Source organism: Camarhynchus parvulus, chromosome 2 (genome assembly GCF_901933205.1).
Source record: "Camarhynchus parvulus chromosome 2, STF_HiC, whole genome shotgun sequence".
Lineage (NCBI taxonomy): Eukaryota > Metazoa > Chordata > Aves > Passeriformes > Thraupidae > Camarhynchus > Camarhynchus parvulus.
The window spans coordinates 20,913,695-20,941,168 of record NC_044572.1 but is presented as its reverse complement, the minus strand read 5'-3'; the positions used below and the strand labels follow the sequence as shown (position 1 = coordinate 20,941,168).

The 27,474-nt window shown below is 38.8% G+C and overlaps 1 protein-coding gene across 1 annotated transcript in view; it reads right to left on the bottom strand.

The window, feature by feature from the left end:
- RSU1 (Ras suppressor protein 1) overlaps positions 1-27,474 on the bottom strand; it is a 101,585-nt gene that overhangs the window by 69,263 nt on the left and 4,848 nt on the right. Inside the window, exons 3-7 of the mRNA XM_030967082.1 lie at positions 24,890-24,940; positions 10,810-10,930; positions 7,271-7,389; positions 5,704-5,786; positions 5,319-5,433 (exon numbers count right to left, since the gene is read on the bottom strand). Coding sequence (XP_030822942.1) covers positions 5,319-5,433; positions 5,704-5,786; positions 7,271-7,389; positions 10,810-10,930; positions 24,890-24,940 — 489 coding nt within the window. The remainder of the gene's footprint in view (positions 1-5,318; positions 5,434-5,703; positions 5,787-7,270; positions 7,390-10,809; positions 10,931-24,889; positions 24,941-27,474) is intronic.

The following is a 27,474-nucleotide window of genomic DNA, read 5'->3' as shown; positions in this document are numbered from 1 at the left end:
GTTTCACTGACTTCTTTCTTTGAAAGGTGATATGTTGTGCTGGAAATACCATTTCCTTCACTGCTCTGTGTAACAAATGTCCAGTGCTGACTGGGATCCCAAGGGGCAGACCAACAGTCACCACTAAGTGTTCCCAGCGAAGAAATCCAAGAAACACAGTAAGCAGCAGATGGCTTTTGGAACAAAGGAAATTAACGTGATGTCAAAGTAGTTTAACATCAAAGACACTTTAATGGCACAGGAAGTATTACAGGCTTAGAGGATCAGCATCCCAATTTATTTTGAAATATATTGCACATTTTTTCCAGCATCAGAAACTCCCCTGAGATTCTCAATTACATGGGAATTCAACAGAGCATTCTCTCTTTGAAGGGTCCCTATCAGACCAAAATCTAGTTAATTTAAAAAAATTACTTCAAAAAAGACTCACTGTATTGCTTTTGCCCTGCACCTTTGAAACTCCCATTCAAACACAGGTTGCCAAGTACTCAGAAGAGCGAAACAACCTTCAAGTACTACGAGACACATAAAATGAACCAAATATAACAACAAATGTAACATTTGCTCAGATTGGCTCTAATTACAGAACTCTTACCTACTACAGCTCTGACACAACAGATGAAGTATCTGCTGACAGAAACATCGTTATTATGTTGATGGTACTTAGAGTACAGTCAACATGAGGAGAACCCCCCACACCTTGTAGTTATCTGGAAAGTGACTGTGGAACTTACATATTTTAAAAACTAATGCAAGATCAAATCTGAATCTTGGAAAGTTTGGCAAGAATTACAGCAGTATCCATCAAGTACTTTGCATTCAGCCTGGTTTCTAACTACATAACAAGTGGTGGGGTATAGGGTGTAGCGGTTTTGGGCTTTTTTTTTCTTTTCTTTTTGACTTAAACCTTAAATGAATAACAGAATCAGAATATGCACAGATTTTCAGAGAAGCTTTTCTATATAAATAATCTCCCCATAACCTATCTTGCTACTTACATGTTTTTTATTGTTTCTTGACTGGTAACTGCTACATCAGCAGTCCCAGAAAACAAATTATTTTGTTTATCCACCTTTACCTTAGTTTCAAAATCAGAAACATATCTTTTTTTGAAATGATAAGGTATCAATTAGTTGTTCCAGCGCTCAGATCTGTTGTCCAAAGAGTCCCAGTGTTCTGGCTTCCAACAAGCACCAATAAATGACCTGTACTGCAGGTGTGAGCAGCGCTGTGTTGTGACACAGGCAGGGTGCAGTAACAGTTTATACTAAATAAGAAAAGTTTGGCATTTACATCAACTAGTGGAAAGTTTCTAACATTTGGAAAAGAAATATCTTTTGTAAAGTAAGTGACTCTTATGTTTGCACATGCCTGTTATAATTACCTGAGTAAATGGCTATTTCAATTAATATTTACTTGAACAAACAACTGCAGCTACTACTTTGTGTAATATAATATTAATTCACACATTCTAGAGTAATTTCAAAAGCCTAAATTTTAGAAGGTCTTCCTGTGATGGAAATATTGAGGCTTTTGGCACAATTCCTTGAACTTTGTATTTAAAGCCAATCCTTTATCTGCAGAAGATAATTCAGCTGTTTGAAACCAAAAATTTAGAAAGAATTACTTGGTTATTCTGATACACAAATTAAATTTACAAAATGTTTCATGCTCCCTAAAAAGGAATATGACAACTTAGGCCTTTAAGATTCTTTTTAACAAGGCTTGAATTTTCTACTTTTCCAGTATGGGCTAACATAATAATTTTCATAGTGTCTCTCGTTACCTGAGGAAATTATTTGCTAAACTAGAACAGCATTGAACAGCAACTTGTGAGCCATTGATGCCAAATTCAATTTTGCAAAAGGAGGATGGTAATTGGGAATGTATTCTTAGAAATCACTGTTCTTCCATATGCACAAACAGGACCCAATCACATGTGTGCATGCATGTGTTAGCAGCAGGGTAGGGCTCCCAGGCAACATTAGAATCTGGGCGTTAAAAATCATAAAATTTGTTTTCACATCAGAAATGCAAACATACAGATAAGCTAGTTACATTCTCTGCGTGGTTATTTAGCTACATCTTGGTGAGTACTCTGCACCATACTCCTCTTACACCCCTGATTCTCCTGAGAAAATCTTTTATGCGGCACATATGGGTCCACCCAGATGAACAAACAATGAACTTAAAACACCATCACTGATGTGACTAATTGCATCTACCATTTTATATGGTTCTTGTTTCTCGTTTACTTTCTTTCCAAACCGTTCTTATTGTTAAATGGTCAGAACACACAAAGCGACAGATTTAGTGCCTCCTTGGCAATTTATATAACTGACTGCAACTCTGTTGTTGCAGTGAATCATGATTTATTTGTCTTGCAATGCAGCACATAACCTTTTAAATTCTGGGGAAAAAATGCCAGCGCCTCTTTAAAGTTTATATATGACTGCCCACCACCATTTCTCATGAATGGGGTTTTGAGAGACAAATGATAAAAACAAGCTGCAAATTCCACCCACCTACTCCCGGCCATTTCCTGTGTTCATCACTCACATGTACTGTATTTACAGAAAAGCACCTCACCCAGGGACCAATGCAGTGTTTCAGTCATTTCATCTCCTCCTGGGCAGGAATATTTCTCTTAAATTAGCAGTAGGAATTCTCTGCTAAACACAATGGAGGATAATACCAATCTCCCCCAGCCCTGTACTGGTGTCAGCTCATTCACATCAGGTGACCTTACAGGCTGACTGTAGGAGGTTATTTATCGGTATCTCCACTCCAAAGTTGTGACCCCAAGGCCTGTCTGTGGCCTTTTTCATACCCTATTCTTCATTCCTTCTTCTGCACTTATTTACATCACTTTTAAAAAACAGTTTAATGTAACACATACATCCTTCTCATCATTCAGTTGTACCCATCTCCATGGTAAATGAACATCCAGTGACTCACCGCTGTCCACCAGAGCCTGAACTAAGCCAGTCAAAAGCCTTCAGCACCTTTAATTATGAAGGTGATAATGAGAGAGAAAAGATTGTTTACTTAGAATGGAACAGGAGCAGCTCCAATTAATGCAAATAAGACCAGCTCACTGAAAAGCTATTTATCCAAAATGCACACCAAGAAGTATTTGGATAGTTCTGAGTACATTATAATTCAATTTTAAAAATTTAGGAGGGAGAACTCGGACAGCAGACAAAGTTCATTCTCCCTCAGATGGTGACTGACTATGGCATTAGCAGTCCATGCAGTAGGTTGTAACTCTCTCATGCCACCTTTCACTGGCAGACTTTAAAATCATCTCCAAAGGGGTGCTTCTCTATACTGGCCTGGTTTACAGAAGGGAAACCAGGACTGCAGAGATTCACTCTTGCCTAGGGCCTGTTCCCTGACCTCAAACAAGCCTTCCAAACCCTAATCTGGTGTTCCAGTCCCTAACATGTGCCCAGATGTTGAATAAACAAGCAGAACATTGTTTTCCACAGTAAATATGCCTGCAAGTTGCACAAATTACAAATGTAGACTTCAGTGTAATGTTCTCTGGAAATACACACCAAAATCTATTTTAAAAATTTGAGATGATTCTAGCATTATCCACGGCATAGATCACAACAAAAATTATGGTAACTGATCACAAATGAGGATCTTGAGTAAGACTGCAAAATGAAACATTGATCAATTAATACACGAAAAGAAGAGTGTAATTTACAAAATACCTTTTGAGTAATAAAGAACAGAGGTAACAAGGACTTAACTGTGTCAGTGAACCTCACCTTTACCAACTGGGGCAAAATTACAAGTCCTTTTTTTACCAGACTGTGATATTGTTCTAAAATGCAAATAAATGCTTAGAGGAAAAAATTTCCCTTAGCCATCCTGAATTTTATAGATTAATACAGAAATAAATATTGAGGATTTCATTTCAAACATTTCCATTTGGGATGAATTTTGATAGTAAAACCACTTAATGGGGATTTGTTGCTATGCTTGTAAGGCAGCAGCATGTTTAGAATATTTAATTAGCCAAAGAAGGTGATTAGACTCAGTGCAGTATTCATCTTCCACATTCTGAAAAAAAACCCAAAAGCTACAATTTAGGAAGCTATGGAAAATTACATTTACAGACACTACATGCTTCTGAATGTTGCTGTTGCAAGAATTGATAAATAAATATGACTTTGACCAAAACCTAAGGAAAGTATACCTGTGTCAAGAGATAAACATCTGAAATTGAAGAAAAGAGAGCAACTTTCATCCACTAGTCCACTAATGGTATGAGGAAAAGTCAAAAAACCCCATACTGGCAAAAAAATAAGAGTCAAACAAATATCTTCCCCAATTCACAGAAGAAAAGCACATTCTTCTATAAAACAAAAAGCATTCATTGCATACTGTCACATTAAAGTACATTAAAGCAAAGGGTCAATGGGTCAAAGCAAGTTCTTATGAAAACAAGCAAGTTTACTTTATCATGCTAATTTCTGTCTCTATCCTTCTGAGTTTTGGGAAGTATTACGTGGAAGGTACCAGTAGAAACCGAGAAGCTTCCCCAAAAGCTTTCAAAAAAGAGGTAATTGACACAATTACATTATTACCAATGAAAATATTTTTTTAAATTTTAAGATTAGAAACCAATTTCTGGCTTGGGGCAAACAGGAACCATGCCCCTCACATAAAATTGAGTACTGCAATGCAAATTCAGCAAAATCAATACTTAAGTTTCAAAGAAGAACTCCTACTTCATAGTATTCAAATGTATAGTATCACAAATTCAAATTACATCAACCAGCTCCATAAGTTAAAAAGCTGTCAGCTCCCTAAGAAAAGCTAATCAAATTGAAAAACAAAAAAAGCCTCCCATTTAGCTATATTTCACTCTAGATGATTAAACTTCCCCTTTGTATAGGCACAGACACTAAGAAGCCACTTATGCTATTGTCATTTTTGCTTAATACAATTTTGGCTAATCTAAATAGCATTATCAAAACCCAGTGAAAGATAAGAATGGGTTTGCTGACCCATTATTTATGATACACTATATAAAGTAAGGTGCTATATACAAATTGGCAATCAGGTGTACTGATACACAAGAATAATGCAACACGTAATAAAATAATAAAACAAAACGTATGTCATCTTCTGGGTCCTCCTGAATATCCAGGAGTGCAGTGGAGGAGTGTAAAAGTGAGTTTTTCTCAGGGGAAAATAAATATTAGCCATATATGATGACTTAAGCATAATCATTTCAGAGGAAATACAGTTCATCATCATCATTATTAGTCAAATAAATAAATGATCATCCATAATCTTACCCAGTTCTGGGGGCAGCACAGTGAGACGATTTCCCTGGATATGCAGTTCCTTAAGCTGGGTGAGCTCACCGATTTCTTTAGGCAGTGATACCAGGTCATTGTCTCTAAGACTCAGCTAAGAGCAAATATAAATTCAGTCAGAATGATTTTTGGTTACCATGAAGCAGCCCAAAAGAGAGCTCTACTCCCTCTGCCCCCAACTTTCTCCTGAATGCTCAATTTTCCAATTTATTTACAAGTGTCTTCTGGTAAACAAGAAACAGTTCCAGGTGTAGTGGTCTATTCCTGCAAACCTACCCTACTACTCCTCAAATTGACTGGATTCCATTCCTACAAGTGTTGCAAAAGTGAATTGATTTTCCAAGAATTTAGATAAATTACTTACTATCTGCAACTTTGTGAGCTTCCCAATATCTGGCGGCAGCATTTCAAAATCGTTGTCACTTAGATAGAGTGCACGAAGGGTGGCTGCAAATTAAATAGCAATATATAAACAGGGTGGCATATAACCCAACCATTTGAGGTCTAATCAATAAAAAGGAGTCAGGTTTGATTAATAACCCTGACTTGGTGAAAAGCCTTTGACATACCCAGGGCTCACAATAATAACAAGCAGGTCAAACTTAGATTTACTGGCTTATTATATTGTTGGTGAGTTCAGGAAAACATCTATATTCAAAAGGACTAGCACAATTAACAATTTCTGCAACAGTAGACTCTGGCAGATTCTGGCAAACAGCCTGAATGCTCAGATATGAGAATACAGTCATTACTCTTTATTACCCCTGATTCTTATTTATGACATCAATTTGCATCCTAAACAGACATGTAAAAATTTTCTGAGTTTCTTCAACAAATATACAGCTATGTTAAGCTCTACAGAAACCACAATGGGAAAGAGATCTGAAATGAAATACAGAAGATTCCAATGGTATAATTCGTAATTTCCATGCCAAGTCTCAATGAAATTAATCAAAAAAGATGACCCAGCACAACTATGCAGCTTGCTATTACTGAACAAGCATACATGACAGTTGGAAAAAGGAATTAAAATGGAGACTCACAAAGAACTGTCAGGTGCAGCAGGAGAGAAGGTGGTCAGATCAGCAAAACCTCTCATTCCCACCAGAGGAGATCCCATTTGTCTTACGTAGTTCACTCCTCCTCTTCTCATTTCACTAAATGTGACCATTTTTAATAATGCTGACTTAAAGACTTCCCTGTGCCAGGTTACAATCACAACATCCTTCAGAGAGCAGCACTCCTCCTCTCCCCTTGCCTGTCACTTTGATGCTGAATGCACTGATCCTGAAGCCACTTCAGCATAGTACACGGAAAAGCAGAATCACTGAAATCCAGAAAGTGCCAGAATTCAAGTTGCTTAGGCAACCATAATGCAGCTCTTTTGCACATATGCATTACAATACCTTTCTGTCAACCCTCTGGGTATGTATTTTTAACATATGCAAAGGTCAGCTTAGCTCTACCATTCTTCTGCCAAGCTTTGTAACCCTAGCATATGTTTTAACGTACTGGACACCTCAACACCCACATGCTGTTAAAACTATTTTAGTAATGATCTATCAAGAATACATTTTTTTTCAGACTCAACAAACAACAGTTGTGCTGCAAAATTATTTATTTTCCCGAGGCTTGCAACCCTCCATGATGTTTTAACTGAGTATGGGACCCAAGGAAGTACTACTGAGAAGAAAACTAATACGCCTTTGCTAAGCGAGTCTGCTCGTGTCCAAAGGTGTCAGATAACAATATATATCAGTGATAAATATTTGCCATGCTATGCAGAAATATTCAAGATATATTAAAAGAGAACATAAATATTGGGGAAAAAATCTGTATTTGTATTTTGGTCTGCATCAAATAAATTTCAACTGCAAAGAGAAAAGCACCATATCCTGAAGATGTGTAGATTTTTTAGAAAAGTTTCTTACTCAGATAGAAGAAGTTTCCTGGTAGGGAATTTTCATTTAAGTTGTTGTAAGTCAAGTCAAGAACTTCTAGTGCTGGTAGAGAGCCAAATCCCCTTGGCAAGGTGTTTAACCTGTTCATGCTGTAAGTAAAGAGAAAAAAAGAATATGACATCAGTATTCACTTCACCTAACAGGAATAATACAGGTCACAAGGGTTTTGTTTGGTTTTTTCCCTTTTTCTCCTTAAAAAATTTAATATATGCCAAGATTTCCTCTTGTTTTGAAAAGGCTTTGATGCTCCGAGATACTGAGAAAGTCTTTTGCAATGCAGACCTTTTTGTAACCTCTCATTCCCATACGTATATTCAAAACTTACACACTCTCAAGGGATCCTGTCATGTCAATCAGCAGCCACACCCAAAACATAAAGCACAGGGGAGAGAGGTGTCACAACACCATGCTCAGCTTTAACAGCACTCCATGGAGAAAGCTGGTCCTTGGTAGATGACTTCTAGCTAAACTAAAAATCACCCTTTCGCACATCATGTTGACCATTTTTCATTCTTCCACATAGTTCTTCACCACGATACCAAATACAAAGGGGAATACCTCAAGTGCACAGTATTTATGTTCATTGATAACTGCTGCTCAAACTTCTTCCTAAGAACAGCAAATCTGTGTCACTACAGAACTATTGATGCATAAGGAGCATGAAGTAAATAAAATGTCAGTCCTGTGACTGATAAAGCTTAATCTAAATATAGGTCAATCAGCCAGTCTTCAGAGGGTTTAGGACAGCAGTTCCCAGTGGTAACAGACAGAACAACATGAGAACATGTAACAGAAGGAAGAGATTTCTCTGATAACCTGGATCAGACAAGGTAGAGAAAGGTAACTTTTCTCTGACTCCAAGAGCTTGAACAGGGTGATCCAGATAACCTCTAGAGCTGCAGCAACAATGAAGGCAGGCACATGGCTGGAGACATCTTCACAGAACCTAACTGTGTATGAACTGTTTGTGTATCGCTGTTTATCACATGAACAGAAAAAAAACTACCTACCAGCTTCTTATTCATACTGTCCCTATTGCATGTACAGCAAATATATACCTGGTTTGTATGGATCTTGCTTCAGTTGTCACCCAGGTTTGAAAGCAGAACAGAGAAGAGAGGCATCTTCAGAAAGAGCCTGAGCAGGTAGCTATTGTCAAGAACAGGATTTTTTCTTATGTGAAGACTGGAAACAAACATGACCTTTCAGATGCTGTCCCCAAACATACCCTGAGTTTCATTCTCTTTTGATGCAAAAGTGATAAACAACAGTCACTGAAGTCAAGAGGAGATGTTATGTGAATGTATGAATATCTGACACTTGAAACTATAAAAACTCTAGTCAAAGTACTGACAAAGTTGCACAACCAAAAATAAAAAGATCATATAAGCACGTGAGCAAGGTCAGAAGAAGCACATATACCATTTCTTTAACAAACTCAGGAAATAACCTCACCTTTCCTTACCCTTTGTGCATAAGCCAGTCCCAACAAAACAAGAACTTGTAGAGATCAGCTCTCTGTAGCTAAATCTAGACAAAATCCTTCTTCCTCCTCATCCCCAGTAAGGAGTCCCATTATAGGCATACAACTCATATTGCTGCTGTAGTATTAGCAATTAAAACACAGAAAAGCATTTTCCACTATTGCTACTGCAGAACTGTCACTGCTTTAAAAATTGGTCTTTATATAAAACAGGACTAAAGAAAGCAGCTTGTTTTCCACTCCTGAAAAGGGATTTTTACCAAGCTGCCCTAACAGCCTTGACTTTTGCAAGGAAGGAAAAGAGAGGGAAAGAAGGTTCTCCCTACTGACAAGAGGCAGAATGGTATCTGTTCTTTGGCAGGGACAGAGAACCAGCTCAAAGTTGCTGCCCAGCACTATTCATCCCTGCAGAAGTTCAAACACTGAGCTTGTGCCTCATCTACCTTCCAAATGTTACATTTTAAGCCTTCTGTGCAGCAGTACATCTTTTCTCTTTCCACATCACTTGACCCTTCCATGCCAAAGCCCTCCCAAAAATAATCTCTGCTCTTATTCAAGCCCCTCTCCCCTAAGGGGCTCTTCTAAAGCCCTGTAACACACACACTGCACATGACAAGAGGGTTTCTAGGCTGTCTCCTGAAAAACCTACTAGAGCAAAAACGTTTCCTTGTCACTGACTCCAAGGATGTCCAAAGCAGAACCCATTTTGCAAAGTTAAGACTAGGTGGTAAATCCTGTGCCTAGAAGACCACGTGGAAGGAGGGGATTAAGATGGAAGAGTGTTTAGTCTCTAAGATTTTAGGCCACATGATACATGAAGATGGCAAATGTGATTCCAGATCTGAATGTCTGCTGTTCCAAACACCAAGTGGTCTTTTGTATGACATTTTTTGTATTAATGCAGACTAGCATTTGACCTATATTAACAATGGTTGCGGCTTTAATCCATAGGAAGTGCACAACTTCTTCCTTCATATACTGCAACACTTCTATATGCCATTCCAAAAATATTGTTCTAACCCTCATAATACAAAGAATCAGGATTCTTAATTGATACTTGCTCTGAAAAGCAATTCAGATGTTGAGACAGATATTAAGGACAGCTAGAGATCTACTGTGACCAAAAAAAAAGACCAGAGAAGACAGATCATCATTAAAATGTCTATTGGCATTCCAACAGTTCAAGATGCAATTCAATTATCAGCACTTCACGAAAGTATCTAAAGCAGAATACACAGAGCTTAGCCAAAATTATCTGGTACTTTGAAGAATAAAAAATGGTCTGTTGATGGCATTCAGAAGTTGAATTTATAAAATACAAACCTTCTTTCTACGAGAAGCCTGTAATGCTAAAGCTTAGGCCTACCACTGCTTTCCTCCATAGTTACACTTTAATATGCCCATTTAATTTTAAGAAGGTCTTATGTTTTCTTAATAATTTAAGAAAGCAACTGTAGTTATTATAAGTATCACCAGTTCTACCACAAAATAGAATCTGAAGACTTAATATAAACACGCCTGGCACAAATTCAGTCAATACCAGCTCTTTAAACTAAATGCACACCACACCTAATACGTGCTGCTTCTTTTACAGGTTTCATATAAACCGAAATGTCTATAAACACAAATTCAAACATTTGGAATTGAAGTGCTAAAATAACATGGATGTTTCTTTAAATCAGAACAGGACACAGAGCTTGATTCTTATGCAGCAACCACAAAATTAGGTGGCAGTTACTACAGAAGTAAAAGTCAGTAATTGTTCAGTTTTACTTTGATATTTGATGAATATGAGTTGCTGCTGTCCTTAAATGATTACCAGTATACCAGAGTAAGTGCTTGATCATTTACGTTTCTGTTTATCCAGGACATTATCTGAACACTCTGGAGCTGTAATTCCCAGGTTAGCCTCAAACCCACTTTCAATAACAAACTTTACTATCAAAAAATAAGAAGTTACAGGTCCAGTTGCGACGACATTTGGTAGCACCTGTATTACAGCAAAGTTTTGCATTAAGATACGCACCCAAGGTTCAGGTGTTTGAGCTTCTGAAGGCTGCTTATCTGTGTAGGCAGCTCCTCAATCTGGTTGTTGAAAAAGTTGAGCACTTCTATGTTTCTCAGGTCTGCGATGTTTGCTGGCACAGCTGTGGAAAGTTTTCACAGTGAGAGACTGCAATTAGGGCAAGCTACCCAGAATACAGATGCTTTACCAGCACCTGGTGTTTGCACTGTTTGTACAGCGGCTGCAGCACAGAAAGCATCCAATTATTCCAATAAAAGCAAAGTTTATATCCAAAAAGCCTACTATCTGGAACCTGTTCTCATTGCTGAGAGCAGTCACTTTGTACTCTTCAAAAATTATTACCAGAATTGTAAGATATTTTGACTAACAAAGACCACTGCAGAGAGAGAGAAAGAGACAAGGACAAGTGCTCTTACAGACTAAGAGAAGCACGCTGTCCTCTCGATTCATGCAGCACACAGAGGTCTCAAAAGAGCAGAGTCTGAGAGACTTGGATCATGACATTATTTGAGTGGAGAAAACATTAATGATACAAGTAGTTACACCAAGACAACAGTTGTACTAAAGGACCTTAACAACAAACATAAAATAATCCCTCATTTTTAGCTATGCCTCTATCTGCTTACTGCTTAAACAATTTACTATCCAAATTCTTGGTCATTTAAGAGACAACAAAATTTACCAAAAAAAATAAATTCAGCCCTAAACGAACTGTTTAGCCAAGCCCATTTTCAGTTACCTCCCATGAGTGATAAACTGACTGATCAATACACATACATGGCTACAGCGGATTACCAACAGATCAATAGCTGCTTGTTACTACCTAGAAACATGAACTATAAGGCAGAAACACAATATGAACCACTGTGCTAATGAGGTTAAAAAGCTATTCAGATTTGCATCTCTTCTCTCCTTAAACTGAGTGAGATTTAAGCAGCCAGCTGAGGTGTAAAGGAGGCTGGCAAGTCACCTGCACTGAACCTTGCACCTGTGCTCAATATTCACCTTGGTTCAGTCTCAACTTTGCATCAGGAATCCACAAAGTGTTCATCTAAATAATTAGAAGGTTTTATGAGGCCATGATTTTTTTTTATTTGTTGGTATGAGGCAATCTTAGTCTTAAAATGGAGTCCATAATGTTTACAAAGCGGAACACTGCAGTATGTCACATTTACTAGATTATAAGTCTAATTACAATGTGAACAATAATGGGATCCTTAACAAAGACTCTAATTACACTACATAAATATTACTGTTGAGGGCTATATTCATGGCAGGAGGTTTTTAGCAGACTTTATATAAAAGTCATTAAGGCAAATCTGAGCATTTAGAAGACCTCCCTTAGAGGTATTTTCCAACTGGACCATACTTATCTGTCATTCAATGATAGTGAGAATTATGTGTGTTCACAAACTAAAGGGTATTTCATTACTACTATTATTTTAAATTATTCCCTAACAGAAGTTAACTGAGGATTTTAATTGGCATCATTCAGCTGTTTCCAGCCTCAATATTTCACCAGAAAATTAATTACCGGTATTAAAATATTTTCCTTTCAGAAATTAGACTTCATAATTTGACTTTGATGAGATGCAAGAGACAGGCAAATAATGTTTCTGATCTTCTCAGATCCTGCATTTATGAAGACTAGGAATCAAAAGTACTAGGAAATATGGGTTTTAGTTTAGTCAAAGCTTTAATAATAGAAAGACGAATACAGATATAGCACTGTCTTCTGATATATCTGTTTAATCCCCACATACTGTATTTCATGTTGTGAATGACACTTAGGATAGTTTATATCATTGTTTTCTTCAAGATATACTAAAAGCTGCGTTGGTAAGCAGGTTGAGATGAGAAAAAGGCTAAATATTTAGCAAAGGATTTAAATGAAATGCTTTTGTGTCTTACCCTGTTAAATCAAAATGAAAAGCCCCAGTCCACAACTGTACTTTTTGGTTTGGATGGAATCCCTGAAGGTATTTTGTGAGAAGGAAGAAGAGAACAGTAGGTCAACACCAGGCTTGTGGCAGGGAAGAGAGGACTTCTTCCTGTAACAGTTTATTTTCTGGTTCAAGAATTCAAATTAATTTGTAAAATAAATAAATGGTCTCTTGTATTCAATGAAAATCAGAGGACTGAATTTAACTCCTGTACTGATCTTGTAGCTAAACTGCACAGGATCAGTAGCTTCAGGTCCAAAGACCACTGTGGTGAAGCAAGGCTGACTAGGCATATCCTTCTCTCTGTTTTGAACTTCACATGACCCGGCTACCATTCCACTACTATGTTGCAAAACTCTTCCCAGATACATTTGGCAGCCTGCTGACTCGCCAACTCCCGAGACATTGGTGTTCTGGCGATGCTGAATTCCACTCGAGTCTCCTTGTCACAATGAGCTGTGCGAGTGAACTGTCAGCATCCTGGTTCTGTTCACCCACGTGTTTACAGTATGATCTGCAGTGTCGTAACAACTCTCCTGAGACCATCTGCTGCCCAGTGTCATTAACAACTCCCCCTCAGCAAACACTAGGAAAATTTGGCAGCCCAGTGCCTTTGCGTTCTCCTGCGAAGCTTCAGTCACATCATGAAGCCCCATTCATATGAAGTTCCACTTTACAAGACCAGGAACAGCTTCCCCTTGTTCAATACTGGAAACTGCATTCAGTGATTCACTATGACAGCTGTAGACTTCACCTTGATTTCAAGGGTTGGTTGACAGAGAAAGACAAGGTCTATAGGCTGCCCACAAGGATTTAGAGGACTTTGTTCATGTTTCTGGAAATAAGGATTGGCAACTTGTTATACTTCAAAGCATTTTTGCTCTTTTTGCCCTGAAGTTAGTGGCAATTCTTTAGGCACTAAAACATCAAGTTCTCATCAAGTTTACTTGAGGCAAATTATTACATTTTATTCCTATACAACCAGCAGCTGTTTAAAAGTTAACAAAATTATTTCCAAAAGACACAAAAACAGATTAAATTTTACTATTCAATGACTATGCAACTCCACACTTAGAGTATCCTGGATCTGAACCTTAACTCTCAGCATTGAGAATCATACATGATCTTTACTAGAGGTCTCATGTTGCCCTCAGCTGGAGGGCAGGCACTGGGTTAGAAGGACCTTTCATCCAGGACAGCTGGATCCTGCAGAGAAACTCACTATAAACATCCAGATCAGTGACAGCAGTCTGGAATCAAATGTCTCAGATGCAACCCTTTCCCATAAAGCAGGAAGCCAAGAGGTTCTCATACCACTACCTAGAACTGACATGCAAATCCATCTCCTTTTCTGTACCCAGCCTCTGGCAAAGGATGAAGAGCACAGGAAATAGAAAAGAAGAAAAAGTTCATTAGTTTCCCTCTAGTTCCTCTCAGCAACTCTTTTGCCATTCACACAGGTCTCAATACAATTCCTCCTGTGGTGGCAGCTGAAAATGCACAGGCTTCAAAAAGTCATTATTTCTGAAAATGATCACCAAGATTACTTCTCTTAAACATCTGTGAAGCCCTGAGAAAGACCAGCAATCCTCACAATTTCAAAAGTAAACAAAATTATTTAGTGAAATTATTTAGTAAAAATATAAGTCTCCATGAGAAGAACACACAGTATGTAAACTGCATTAAACATTTCAGTTCATTTAACCCTTAACACTGAATATTCAAAATAAACATTGTCCCACTGCTGCTTGGAAAGTGCTATCTGTAATACCTGATTATGCATAAAATTGTGCATGAATAGGCTTGCCATCTCCTCAATAAATATGACCCCAAAGGCTACAGAAAGCCTCCAACTGAAGTCAATGTTTTTTGAATCAGACATCATGAGAAATAAGAATGTTAATTTTTTTAAGTAAGATTAATTTCTTTGGCAATCACATCCTTGGAAACTTTGAATAGCTGCAGAATCCCTAGCTTTTTTTCAGAATGTTTCTTTACTTAATGAAGTAATTTTGTAGTACCTAGGAACATGATGTTCAGTAGTACTCCAAACTTTTACAGGTTCTAAGGGAATATTTATCCAAAAGAGCTATTAAAATAGCAGTACCTGACAAAAGAGAGATTTATGCAACTATGCCAATTTCTCATTAAACTGTTCCACTGGAAAGCTGGTCAAGAGTCATACAGGGTAAAGAGAACTCAATACAGACCTTTCAGAGTCCAATCAGTCCATTGTGGATCCCAAGCAGAAATTTCTTGCCAAGAGCAAGAACCCACTTTTTAAGACTGAAGTAAAACCTGAGGGCTCTACAATGTAATAAACCCAGTTCTGTGGACTTGCTAATCCAGTTAGCGTCAACAGGAAGCTTTCATGAGTAAGGATCCCTTAGTGTAAAGGTCATAAAGACATGAAATGTTACTCACACTTCATGGGGGAGGAAGAATTTAGAATACTAAATATATAATGCATTCTGTGCATCCAATATAACTGCACTCACAGAGCTAGAGTCATGTTTAGATTAATTTGACAAGGGTTCTGTTATACAGAAAGAGAAGCAATCAGCTTCACCAAAATGAAAGAGGAATTAGCAGAGGGAGAACACAACAGTTTTCATTTTAAATATTCATAGGCATGCTGATATCATATTTGGCAGCTAACTGGAGAGAATCCTGATCCCAACTGAAGCATACAGTACTTAATTTACACACTATGTAGTTCAAGATTCCCCTTTTGCCCTCCCTTCAGTCTTCCAAAGATGGATATTAATCTTCCCCACACTGAAAACATTAAAAACAAACTTGTCTCTTTAATCTTCAGCTCCTTCCAGAAACCAGCAGGGATTTTTTTATTTCAATTATCCACAGAAGAATCTCAGATATTAAACTGTTCTTATGAACATGTTTAAATTATACTATAGCTCAATTTGTCAATAAACACTATTCATTTAGAAGCCAGAGTCTAAGGAGAAGAGCAGTGAGCACAAGAAAGACTGAGACGACACTGAGAATCAAGTGACATCTAGTGAAGAGAAAGGACAAATCTGTTCTTCTCTGAGAAGAGAGCTTAAGATGTCAGAGTTTGGAGAGAAATCCTAGAAGCCAGGGGCTGAGGTTAGGAAGGGATTACTATGTTGAAAATATATCACCTAACTGCAAAGAACTGAAACCAAAATAGCTCACAAAAATCTGATGCTTTTTAGCATTTTAACACATTAGGGAATGGTGTGAATGAGGATATATAAAAAATGTGGATATAAACACGCATTTCATTTCTGCAAATAATTTTGAAGAGAACAAAGTATTAGCCAAGCTTTTAGAATTACTGTGGTCAACCACAGCATCTTCATCTTCAATAATTGCTTTGTGAGAAGTGCACAGTTCAGCCAAGACACCTGCTGTCTTATATTTAAGTCAGGAGAAAAAAAACCCCATGAGATACACCAAGTACGAAGTTGAAGAATGCAGTCTAAGTACCCTTATTACAGGTCAGATTATCTCTGTGTGTTGATATTTCAATAGCAAATGGCTAAGAGAAGTAACTTCTGCAGGACAAAAGAACTTTAGTTGATAGTATTGAGATTTTATATTAGGTTCCACCAAATGCAAACAGTATCACTAAATGCCAGTGAGTCTCTTCCAGGTGTTTGAACTGTTTAAGCACGATCTCTTCAGAGTTTCACACTACTGCACAGTTGCTGGCTTTAGATAAATCAACCCGTCTGAAGTTCAGTAAGTTCACCTTTCCCTTCCTCAATATTCTCTTTACTTCAGCCTATTCAACATGTTCTCTGCAATTTACAAAAGGGACTAACCAAAGATGTCCTGCACACAAGGCCTTGAACAATTACTATAGATTACCCTCAAAGGTGAAGATCACTTCAGCCTCTTACTCAGAAGTGTCCATCTACCTGTGTGCCTAGCAATGCTTATTTACAAAATTCTGCTTTCACTGCGTCTAAGAAGTTTTTCATTATTTCAGTTTGCCTTATTAGCCAGTATTTGGAGTTTAAACTTTTTACAGCACTGAAATGTTTTTAGAAACACACACAGGACTATTTCTCACTGCAGCTTGGATCAACTGAGTCTTTCCCCTATTCAGCACTGCAGACTGCTGTGCTGACACTGCTTAGCGGGGACACCAGCCTGTCCTCTAAACACACTCACAGAAGAGGCTGCAGTAAAAAAGCTCACTGCTCAAAAGCAGAGTCAGCACATGTGTTTCTTGCTCCAGTTCTCAGAACTGGGAATGAATTAAGCTCCCTCCTAGTCTGAGTTCCCCAGATCCAGCACTTAAAGCCACCTCCTAAGGTCTGTATGGCACAGAGCCCTCCCTGTGCCCCTCCGTTAGCTTACCCCAGGCTTCAGCTGACTGTACATTTCATGTCCAGCTACAGGAGATATTACTGGTGGCAACTAGTTACCACATTTGCCATCATCACATCAAGATCAGAGAATTATTTCACCCCAAAGGTTATGCCACAGGAATGGAAAAGATTAAGAGGCCAGAGGGTGGGCAGTCTGAAGGGAAATGCTGTGTTGTTATCCACTTCAACACACCTGACTACTAAAAGAACACATAAAAAATAAAGTACAAAACCAAGTACACAAAACTAAAACCAGTTTCCTCTCAATCTACACCAAACCTACCTTTTTGTCTCAGCCCTCCCATATTAGAAGCCAAAAAATTCTACTTGGCTTGTTAAGACAGTAAATTCTGTAATACAAAATTAATGTCTTTAATGAAGTGAGTTCACTTTTGCAATGTTCACTTCCTTTGAATATGCCAACTCCAAAATAGCCTATATGTGCAAGAGGATTTACAATAAGTTCCCATTACAACCTGTATATAAACATGGAGAATGATATGGGGCTTCCACAAAAAAATGAGAGCTATTTTAAGCCACTGGGAAATAAACGAAGACACAAGAAATTTGTAGTAGCGTGTCAGAAAACATTGATAATTAAAAAAGAAGAGTTAATATGTTTGCAGATGTCTTTTAGTAAGAGAACAAAAGTATCTGAAGAATTATGTTCAAGACAAGTGATTTGTGTCCAGTGTTGCTTTACTTATGGTGCAAAACTGACTTTGGTGCCATATAGCACAAACTTTGACAATTTAATTTGTGCATAAATTGGGCACTTTCTGCATGTATCCTCATACCACTACAGCACAAAACTCTTTCACACATTATTCTGTTTCATTTCCCCAAAGTTTCTAAGAAGTAAAGTTGATATTATATACATTTAAAATTAAAATGCTCTACCATCTGTATTTTCTCAGAACCAAAGGTTTGGGGTTTTTTTAGGAAGAAAAGAAAAAGCTAACAAGGTATTTAATCAACACCTTTGAGTAGAACCCAGATGTCACAAATTTAGTAAGGCATATGTATAGGGATCTCCTTTTTCCTCCTTTTCACGTCCTCCTGTGCACTGCATTCAGTAAGATATTTCCCATTCGAGATCCCTGCATCAGAAACAGGAAGTAAGACCAAAACAAAACATACCAAAAAAATGAAAGTCTTACAGTTAGCTTAAAGCATCTCTCCCACACCCAGCTGACAGACACTGTCAGGCACGAGTCCTGTGCTTTGGACACAGCCCCGGTCTCACCCTGCAGACATTACCTGCCCCATTGGTATATTGTGTCAGGACAACAGCATGGAATGACTTACCAGAAGGAAGCAGAGGTAGAATAGTAGAGGAGAATATAAGAAATAACAAAAAGTAAAGAGTACACAGTCATCTGGTTCCTTCCAGAAGTCAGCAAATTTGTTATATAAATAACCTGATACCAGGCAAGATGCAAAGTGTCAGACAATACCAGTGGGAGACACCATCACACATTTCAGCAGACTGGAGAACACAAAGCAGCCAGACTGGGAAGGAATTCAGGACAGGCAGATGCAGGTGTTGCTGTCTCTGGACTACCTCCAATAGATCCAGGTATAGACTACAGCCAGAAAGGTGACTCAGAAAGGAGACATCCTAATGTAAAAATTAAACCAAGAGATTTTAGCAGCATGCTAAAAAGGATCAAGGACACAGTCAAGAGGGTTAACAGCAACAAAAGGACAAGCTTTTGTGCAGGTCACACACAGGGAGAAAAACAATTTAGGAGATGGCAGAGCACAGAAGCAGTAAGTCGTGTGAGCAGAAAAAAAAAAAGTTTTGAACTGCTCTGCTGAAAGAAAGCAAAATGTACAGTGATGATAAAGGGTGACCACATGGCTGTCAAAAGAACAATGACCAAAGAGACACAGCCATTCTGACACGAGCACAAAGTGAACTCAAACAAAATTCAGGTCTGGAAATGGGAACCAGCAGCAAAAAACTAATGGATCACCCCACAAAAAGGAAGGGACCAAAGATGAGTAAAGGATTACATGAGAATCAAGGGAGAAGCAGTGAAAAGATCACAGAACAGTAGAGGACAGCACATCAAAAAAATGGTAGAGGAGGACAGAGAACATGACATCAGGTAACACAGAAGAGGTTTGAGTAAAAAATAGTTGCTCCCGATCTCTCATTATTTAATCATTTGATAATACTGGATAAGGAATCAGAGCACGAGAACAAAAGGATATAGAAACCATCAGGAGTGACCTATGAATAGCAGGAAAATTCTGAGATCATTTATAGACAGCACATGAATATATGAAGCCAGTGAGCACGGGACCACCCGAGGTTAAGGAGACTGAGGAGAACAGCAAAACGAAGTAGCTGTGCACCATCAGCGAGCAGGCGGGATGAACAGCTGCCAGCTACCAGGAACACCAGCGGCTTCCCGGGAAAAAATGCTAAATGTACTCAAAGAGCGACCTCTACTGGGCAAAGCACAGAGCATCGGTACTGCACCGGCAGCAGGAACACTCCGGTACCAGCAGATAACGGCACACAATCTCTGAATTGATTTCTTCAAATGATTGCAATGTTAATTAACCACCACTGGCAGCTAAGGCAAATAACTGTCATAGCAGTTACAAGTTAAAGACTTACTGCACACCCCAAAATAAATGAAAATAAAACAGGTTGGCAGCATAATAGTTGTACACATACTGAAGAAACCTTTAATATTCCAGACTGCTTTCCAGTCACATCTTCCCCTCGGTGCCCTTCTGGGTGTGATAACAGACAAACTGAGCATCTGAAACCTCTTCAAACAAAATTCCTATTCACAATATAATACATGGATTTTAATTGTCAAAACTTCATCAGCATGCCAAGTAAGGATTTCCCATCCTACCAGGATGTGAAATTCTGTATATGTTTTAAGTGGCTGGAGAATACCTTGAGCTAGCTGACCTTATTAAATTCCATAAGGTTCAGCATCCCTTCACACTTTATGGCAAAATAGTTCACAAAAGCTGCTCTGCTAGGAAAAAGCAGACAAGGCTTAAGCCACATTTTTATGCTCTAATAGAGCATATTCTTTATGAAAGTGAGTTTTTTCTGTTGCTAGTTCTACACCAATTCTTGCTCACTTACAAATCTAGTGGGGCACAAGGGGACCAAAAATGAAACCTAACTGCTGACTTCAGCCTGCAAAGGTACTTTTTTCCAGTCAAAGGTATCCATTTGTTGTACTAGCACAATCAATTTACAAATAAAGTAAATAAATAAATAAAACCCCAAAACCCCATGAGCCCTCAAGACATGTGATAGACAAAGCCTACCATCAGCTCTGAAAAAATCCTCATCCTGATTCAGGTGATCTATTTGACACTGTCTCCCAGAGCTCCACCTTGTTGTGCTTGAAATGATATGGGGCAAGAACCAGATTAAAAACAGACAAGCCTGGGGATATATATCCCTTCCTCTCCCTGACCTGGGTTCTCAGAATCTCAGTATTCTGCAATTCCAGCTTGTTCCCCAGAACCATTATTAAAACATGAACTCCAGCTGAAGGGCTCCGAACAAAATAGCTCTAAGGTTGATTTCAAGAACGTTTATGACAAATTCCTTGACACACGACAGGCACTGCTACCCCAGCATGAACCACAGAGCATCAATGTCACAGGAATCATGGCAGCTGCCCCTGCAGAACAGGCAGATCTACAGCCACACGTGGCCAAGATTGCTGCAGACTTTCAGTGACATTCCACCTGAACTTGAGTGAAGCAGCCCTAGAAATACCCAAAACAGAAGGATAAATACCCACAAAAATTACTACTGTTGCACAGATGATGCAGAAACAATATTTGTGGCTCACCAAACTGATCAAATGTGGTTCCTACAACAGTATGTCCTGTGGCTCAAACTCCCTCTCTGCCCCTCTAGTACAGCCACCCTAATTCCCTACCACTATTCATAAATGATCCTATTGAGCAGGAGGTGAATCTGTATGTCCCTCAGCTAGCATCAAGTTACATGAACAAAAACAACTTGGTCACATCTACCTGAATTAATCCACCACACTGAAGGGCAGATACCTATCGTTCAGCCACTCATTTCCACCAATTTAAAAGCATTTGTTGGAACTTCTATTGCATTTACTCTGATGGTAGCCAATGGGTTCAAAAGACACCTGGCTTAGGATCAGATAACCTGTACAGGCTAAGATTATCTTGAATTTTGCTTCTCAGCTGTAGACTGGATAGAAGGCTTTAAAATTACTAAATGATGGAACAAAAAACACCCAGTATAAAATATAGAGACACTGGCCCTTATGTCTACATTATGCCAAGATTGTCAGAGACCCTACAGAGGAATCATCCCAGCTTTGTCACTTATGCAGCACCTGGTTCAACAAGACTGCAGAATCACAGCTATTTGGCTTCCCTGAGAGTTTTGCTTCTGATTTTGAAGCACAAGTAGTTCTCACCAAGCAGCAAAGGACAGACTCAACTGTTTCAGAAGTCACCTAGAGCAGAAAAAGCCAGTTCAAGACTCCTCCATTAGCACAGCACCAGATAACTGGAAGAAAAAATTCAGCCTAATATCCTCCAGAAAAATCAGTGTGGACTTGAGTACTTCTGATAATGAATGATTCAGACACGTAAATGAAGTACAAATGGAACACTAGAAATACTCTAAAATCCATGCCAGGCAAGTATTCTGAGCAGTATGATGGATTTAATTGAGCAGTCCTCATACTTGCTGATGAAACTTTAGTTAGTTTTAATAGTTTTGTGGCAAATATACAAAGTGCATTTACATAAAAATATGCATATCCACATTTTACATTTATTTATTCTTTCAGATAGACATATTTACTCTAAACACCAAAAAAAAAGCTAGCAGAACACTCATTTAAATGGCAGGAAACTAGTAGAAGATGCTAATATGACCTTAGTGTAGCATGTCAAGTGTCACTGCCATCAGCCTCCTAGTCATTTTAAGAACAATCTGCTAAGACAATTAATTACATAGCTTAAAAGATTAGGTCAACAGTGTCAAATATGAGAATATGAACTTGAAATTTAGCCTTTTAAAAATGTGTGCTGTCTATTTAAGTGTCTACATCCATTTGTGAAAGAAGAGTAAGTTTCAGACTTGATGAGTTACTTCTCAGGAAGCAAGGGTCTTACCCTGCCATGAAAGAAACCCAAACAGAGCAATTAGAAAGGCTGACAGAATCCCTTGGCTGAGAGAAGGCATGTACTTGCAGCCTGCTGATCTGACAGCTACTTTAGGGGAAAGCAGTTAATTGAAGGGCGAGATTTAATGTAATGTAACACAAACTTACAGTCATGGCAATGTTTAAACTGGTATTTTGAAAACTAAAACTGCTTTAAGCAAATGGTACACTCTGTATTTTTCTTGAATAGTTAAAGCCAACCTGGATACATAATTCTTGGACACTTCTTATTACTGCATCTTTCCTCCCCCAGTCAGATCTGCAGCTAAGACTCAGCCAGGACATAGGTTAGCTACTCAGCTTTTCAGTGTGGAGCTCATGCTGAAGCACATGCCCTCCCCAGGCTCAGATGCGAGACAACCAAGATTCAAGTCTCCGTGCAGGAGCTTGAGCCTATCTCCTCTTCCTCAGAGCAAGGCAGACACCTGCTACCTGCCCAGCCAGTTGTGTGTCAGCTGAGATCATCCTTTAGCTACATTAAAATTTGTAAGGCACCAGGTGGAAAAGCTGATTCACTGGCAATCTGAAAGTGTCAGATTTCAAAAGTTCTAGGAATTTTACAAGTCTCAGACAAAGAATAATGACGTTTACATAAAGTAACACTTCCAATTCATTTCATCCTTGTGCCAGGTAAGCAGCCGTTCAGACAGAGATAGCAGAATAAATATCAGCACCAGAGACGTCTTGCCTGTCAGCACTAAGTTACCCAGCTTTGGGTGAGCTGTCTGATCACAAGAATCAGACAGAGGTGTGCAGAATGAACTGCTATCTCGAGGTGCCTGCAACCCCCCAAAGGCTGCAGAGAAAGCTGCAGTGGCTGAGTACAATGAACTGCCTAGGTTCCAGAAGCTCAAGTTCAGGAACAGCCATCTCCTTGTAGTGCCTGAGGGAACACACAAAAGTCACTAGCTGGGTGGCCCCAGCTCCACCAGTGGCTGATAACAGATGCCAGAGAGCAATATGCCCAGAGAAAATTCATCATAATCTTTCTCAAAAGATCATTCTCCCAGCTTCAAGCTATTTATAACTTCATGGCCTTCTAAACCATGGACAGAGCTGCATGTTTAACAGTGATGCACTTTGGATTTTTCCTCCCTTAACTGGCCCATTAGTTTACCCATCAGTCATCATTTATATGCCAGATGGCTGGACTGTTGGTCACATTTGTAATTAAATAGAGATTTCTTTGAAAACTACAATGGGATAAAAACAAATAGCAAGATGGCAGTCTAGAGGGCACTACACTACCAAAAGAAGGGTCCTGAACAACTAATTCATAGTTCTCACAGGCAGTCACTAAGTCCCCATAATTTTATCTATTTACTGCAAACCCTTTAAGCTACACATTAGTACCCAATAAACTGCATCCAGAGAAGTGCTTATGCACTAAAATCTAGGGATATTTATATTCTTTTCATGCTTAATCCTCTGCAAATGCTCAGAGACTGCAGTGACACTTTTGCATTAATTCACGTGTTTTAAATAACACATACTACCTCACAGCTCACGCAGCAAGCAGTGCAGAGTTCAACAGGCTGAGTTTTATTAATTTGTTTGTGTTTCTTAAGACCTGTCTCAATTTGTAAAGATTTTCTTGGATACACCCAAAAGCACAAACATCCTAATATGCCTCTTGTCAACACACACCCACTTTATTGGTTCCATTCCCCTCTCCATTCATCTCTCCAGTTGAGTTCCAAAAAGAGGAGTGGTTTAGAAAGAAACCCACAGGCATATGCAGAGAGCAGACAAAAAGAAGAATATCAACAAGACCAACACTTCTTTTTAGAAGATGCACAGAAACAGGGGTGAGACAAAACTCACTGCTTCAATTTCAACAACCAAGAAGCAGGAATGTTTGCACAAGACACTGGTAGATAAACCACAAAAACAAACAAACAAAAAAACCCAAACCCACAAAAACTTCTGTCTTGCAAAAGTCAGGTATCTCCCTTTACCAAGTTAAGTCTTATACTCATGTGTTCTTGACATGCTATTCACAAACACCTCACTTAGGAACTTCTTTACTGAGGGAAGCAGGATCCACAACCTGAAGATACTGTGAGCAGTATGACCAAGAGACAACCATTTTTTGGACAGAAAGAAGCTTTTTTTTCCATGCCTGATGCTTACATTCAGTTGGCCTTGCTCATATAAGTTTGATTATATACATAATGGAGTTGTAATTTGCTTTGCTTCAGTCAAATTCATTATCAATTCACTGAAAGGCAAACTCTGGTGTTTCTGAGACAGTTAAAAATGTCAAAAGTCCTCACCTTAACATAAGGAATTCAGAGCCATGGTAGGAAATGGATTTCTGGCTGAACTGGTGATCTGAGAACTACAGATCTTTCTGTACATTGCAGGTCTGTACTGAAGTTGGAAAGGCATGTTGAAAATGGCTGCTAAGTCACATCCTCAATCTGTTTACTTTTAATGAAGTACTAACCAAGAAGCATCACCTAATAGAGTCACTGCACTCTGTATCAAACTAGCAGCGTCAGCTTTTCAATGTTACTCAACTGCCTGCAGTGAAGTCCAAACCCAGGAAAATACTTACTTGTAAGCTTGTTGTGACTCAGAACCAGCTGTGTGATGTGAGACAGCGTAACTGCAAATGAAGAGAGAAAGAAGTTAGTTTATGGACATGGCAACTGAGAGCTTGTATCTATTTCAGCTGATAAAAAAAAAGAAAAAAAAAGAAAGCTATTCTTTCCACTCCAGTCACTTGATTCACATGCATTGTCACAAACAAACAAGAGAAGCTCAAGAGTAAACAGTGAGTCCATCTACTCCTCTGCCCTTTTATTTCACATTTCTGTTGCTGCATCAGACACAACATGGAGAGTTTTACTCACTGATACAGCAGCCTGTTTCAGCTAATCCTTGAAAAAGCTCATGACTTAACAAAGGCAAATACAACCTGTTAGAATGAAAGCAGTCACTCAAAGGCATCATCAGATCAGACAGTTCAGTGTTTAAAAAAAAAAGCATCACCACAGTTCACTGTGCAATTGCAGATTGTGAAGGAAGGAAAGGCAGGAAGGAGAAAAGAATAAACAGTGCACCCACCCTGAATTTCTCCCAAAATTTGAGCACTCAAAGTACTGCCTGCACCACCTTACTATGCAGAACAAGAGGATAGGGAAAGAAGCCCATGGAAAGTCTGTAAGAGTATTGTAGGAAAATCATCATTAAAGGGCAGACAAGAGCAGCAGCCTCCACAAAGAGCTCTGTCTTTAAAAAAAAGGGCACATAGGTACCTGAACCATAAGCAACCATTTAACACTACATTTAACACTATGCTTATCCATATAGATAAATACAGTATTGCAATTTACACAGCAAAATGAGAGAAGGTTCTGGAGATAGTCACAAGCTTGTGAACAAATGCCTAAGTAAGCTTTATACATTTGTTTCTCTTGGTATAACTATTTTAATAACTGGGACAATCAGTAGAAGTCAACATTTCATGGGCCCTTGATATTCAAGCCTGACTAATAAGAACACAACCACCAGAAGAGCAGCCCTACCATTGAGATGAAAAGTCCTCTAGTCTGATGTCATCAGTTCCAAGGCAACTGAACTTCGACTACAGCCAGATAAAATCTGACATCATTAATCCCAGGAAAAAAACCTTTTCTTCCCTGCATTTTACTTCAGAAACAAGTCATTCTGGAGCTCTGAGGCTTTACCTAGACTCAACAGCATCAACAAAAAAAATTTGTTTTTTTTTTTAAAAAAAGGGGAAAAAATAATTGGTTTTGGTACTGTACAAAGCTGCTTCCACTTCACTTTGCTTTTAAAGCACAGAAATTAAACAATGTCATCATGTCTGTACAAAGGAAGCATGGATCCTAACCAAAGGGCAATGAAGCTTTGGGGCTGCAGATTTTGGTCTGAACATTGAACTCCTGATGAATTTAAATGCCATAATAAGTGCATATTTAAAGGTAAGCCTTTGACTACCCATCAAGCCATGTGCACCACTAGCCTTTAGCAACACAAGGTTAGAAGCATCATTCTCACTACTCCCTCTCCTTTTTTGTCCCATCACGGTGTTCTTCAACTGATACTATTTTCAAAAAGGTTTCTTCTCTCACATCTATACAGAACAGAACAAAGTCCATGTTAAAAATTTCAAGGCGAAAATCCCTAGGCAAAAGACATTTGCATCTGTATTTTACTGTCCAAATTCGACTGAAGCCTAGACGCTTTGTCTGAAACTCCACAATCTCAGTCAATCCTGATGCATGACAAAAAGTCCCACGGCATCTTTGACCAGCAATGGCAGGTTGACAATCCCCAAAGGAACAAGAAAGGCTACACTCCAATACTATTTTGAAAAGAGCAAAGGTTTAGGTGTCTGTACTCTGGACTACTTCCAGCAGCATTTTAGACACATCAAGACAAAGAGATTCTTCAGTCTTGAAAGGTCCAAAGCTACTACCAGTTCAGAGGCAAGTTTAGAAGCATTTTAAGAAAGGGAACAAAGATAAGAGAGCGGTACTTGCTCACTCCTCACACAGAGAGAAATTTGCTCACTTAGAATAAACAGACCTGGGTCAAACAACCAGCCCCGGAGATAAAATGTTTTTCTTCCACTGCCACATGCCTACTCCTGTGAAAAGGACTGTGTTGTGGGAACAGCTGACTCAACCTATACATAAAATCATTCTGTAGGACAACTAAACTATCAAGTCTGGCAAGGAAGACATCTGTCTTAACTGATAAACATCCCCAAGTAACATCTAGAAGGCTAAAGAGGGGCTGGTGGGGCAGCTTTGATTTGGATGTACACAGTCCAGGTAAGCACAACATACAACAGGTCAGATGACTCAGCCTGTGTACCAGTCTCCTGAGAATGGAAGGGCACTGAGATTCCCACTGGAAATTGCTCTAACCTCTCCATTACGCCACTGCAGGAGCTTCTGGACACTACCTTGTAACACTATAGTCATTAGCATACAGGCAATAAGTTACTGTGGTTTCATGAATGCACCAGATATTCACACAGAATAATACCTATATTCTATAATACTTACTGCCAGAGCAATTTACTTGCACAGTAATCACAAATTCTCACTATGGTCCCAGTCCCACTATTACTTCAAAAAAGAGTGAATCAAGGGAAGAATATTTAGG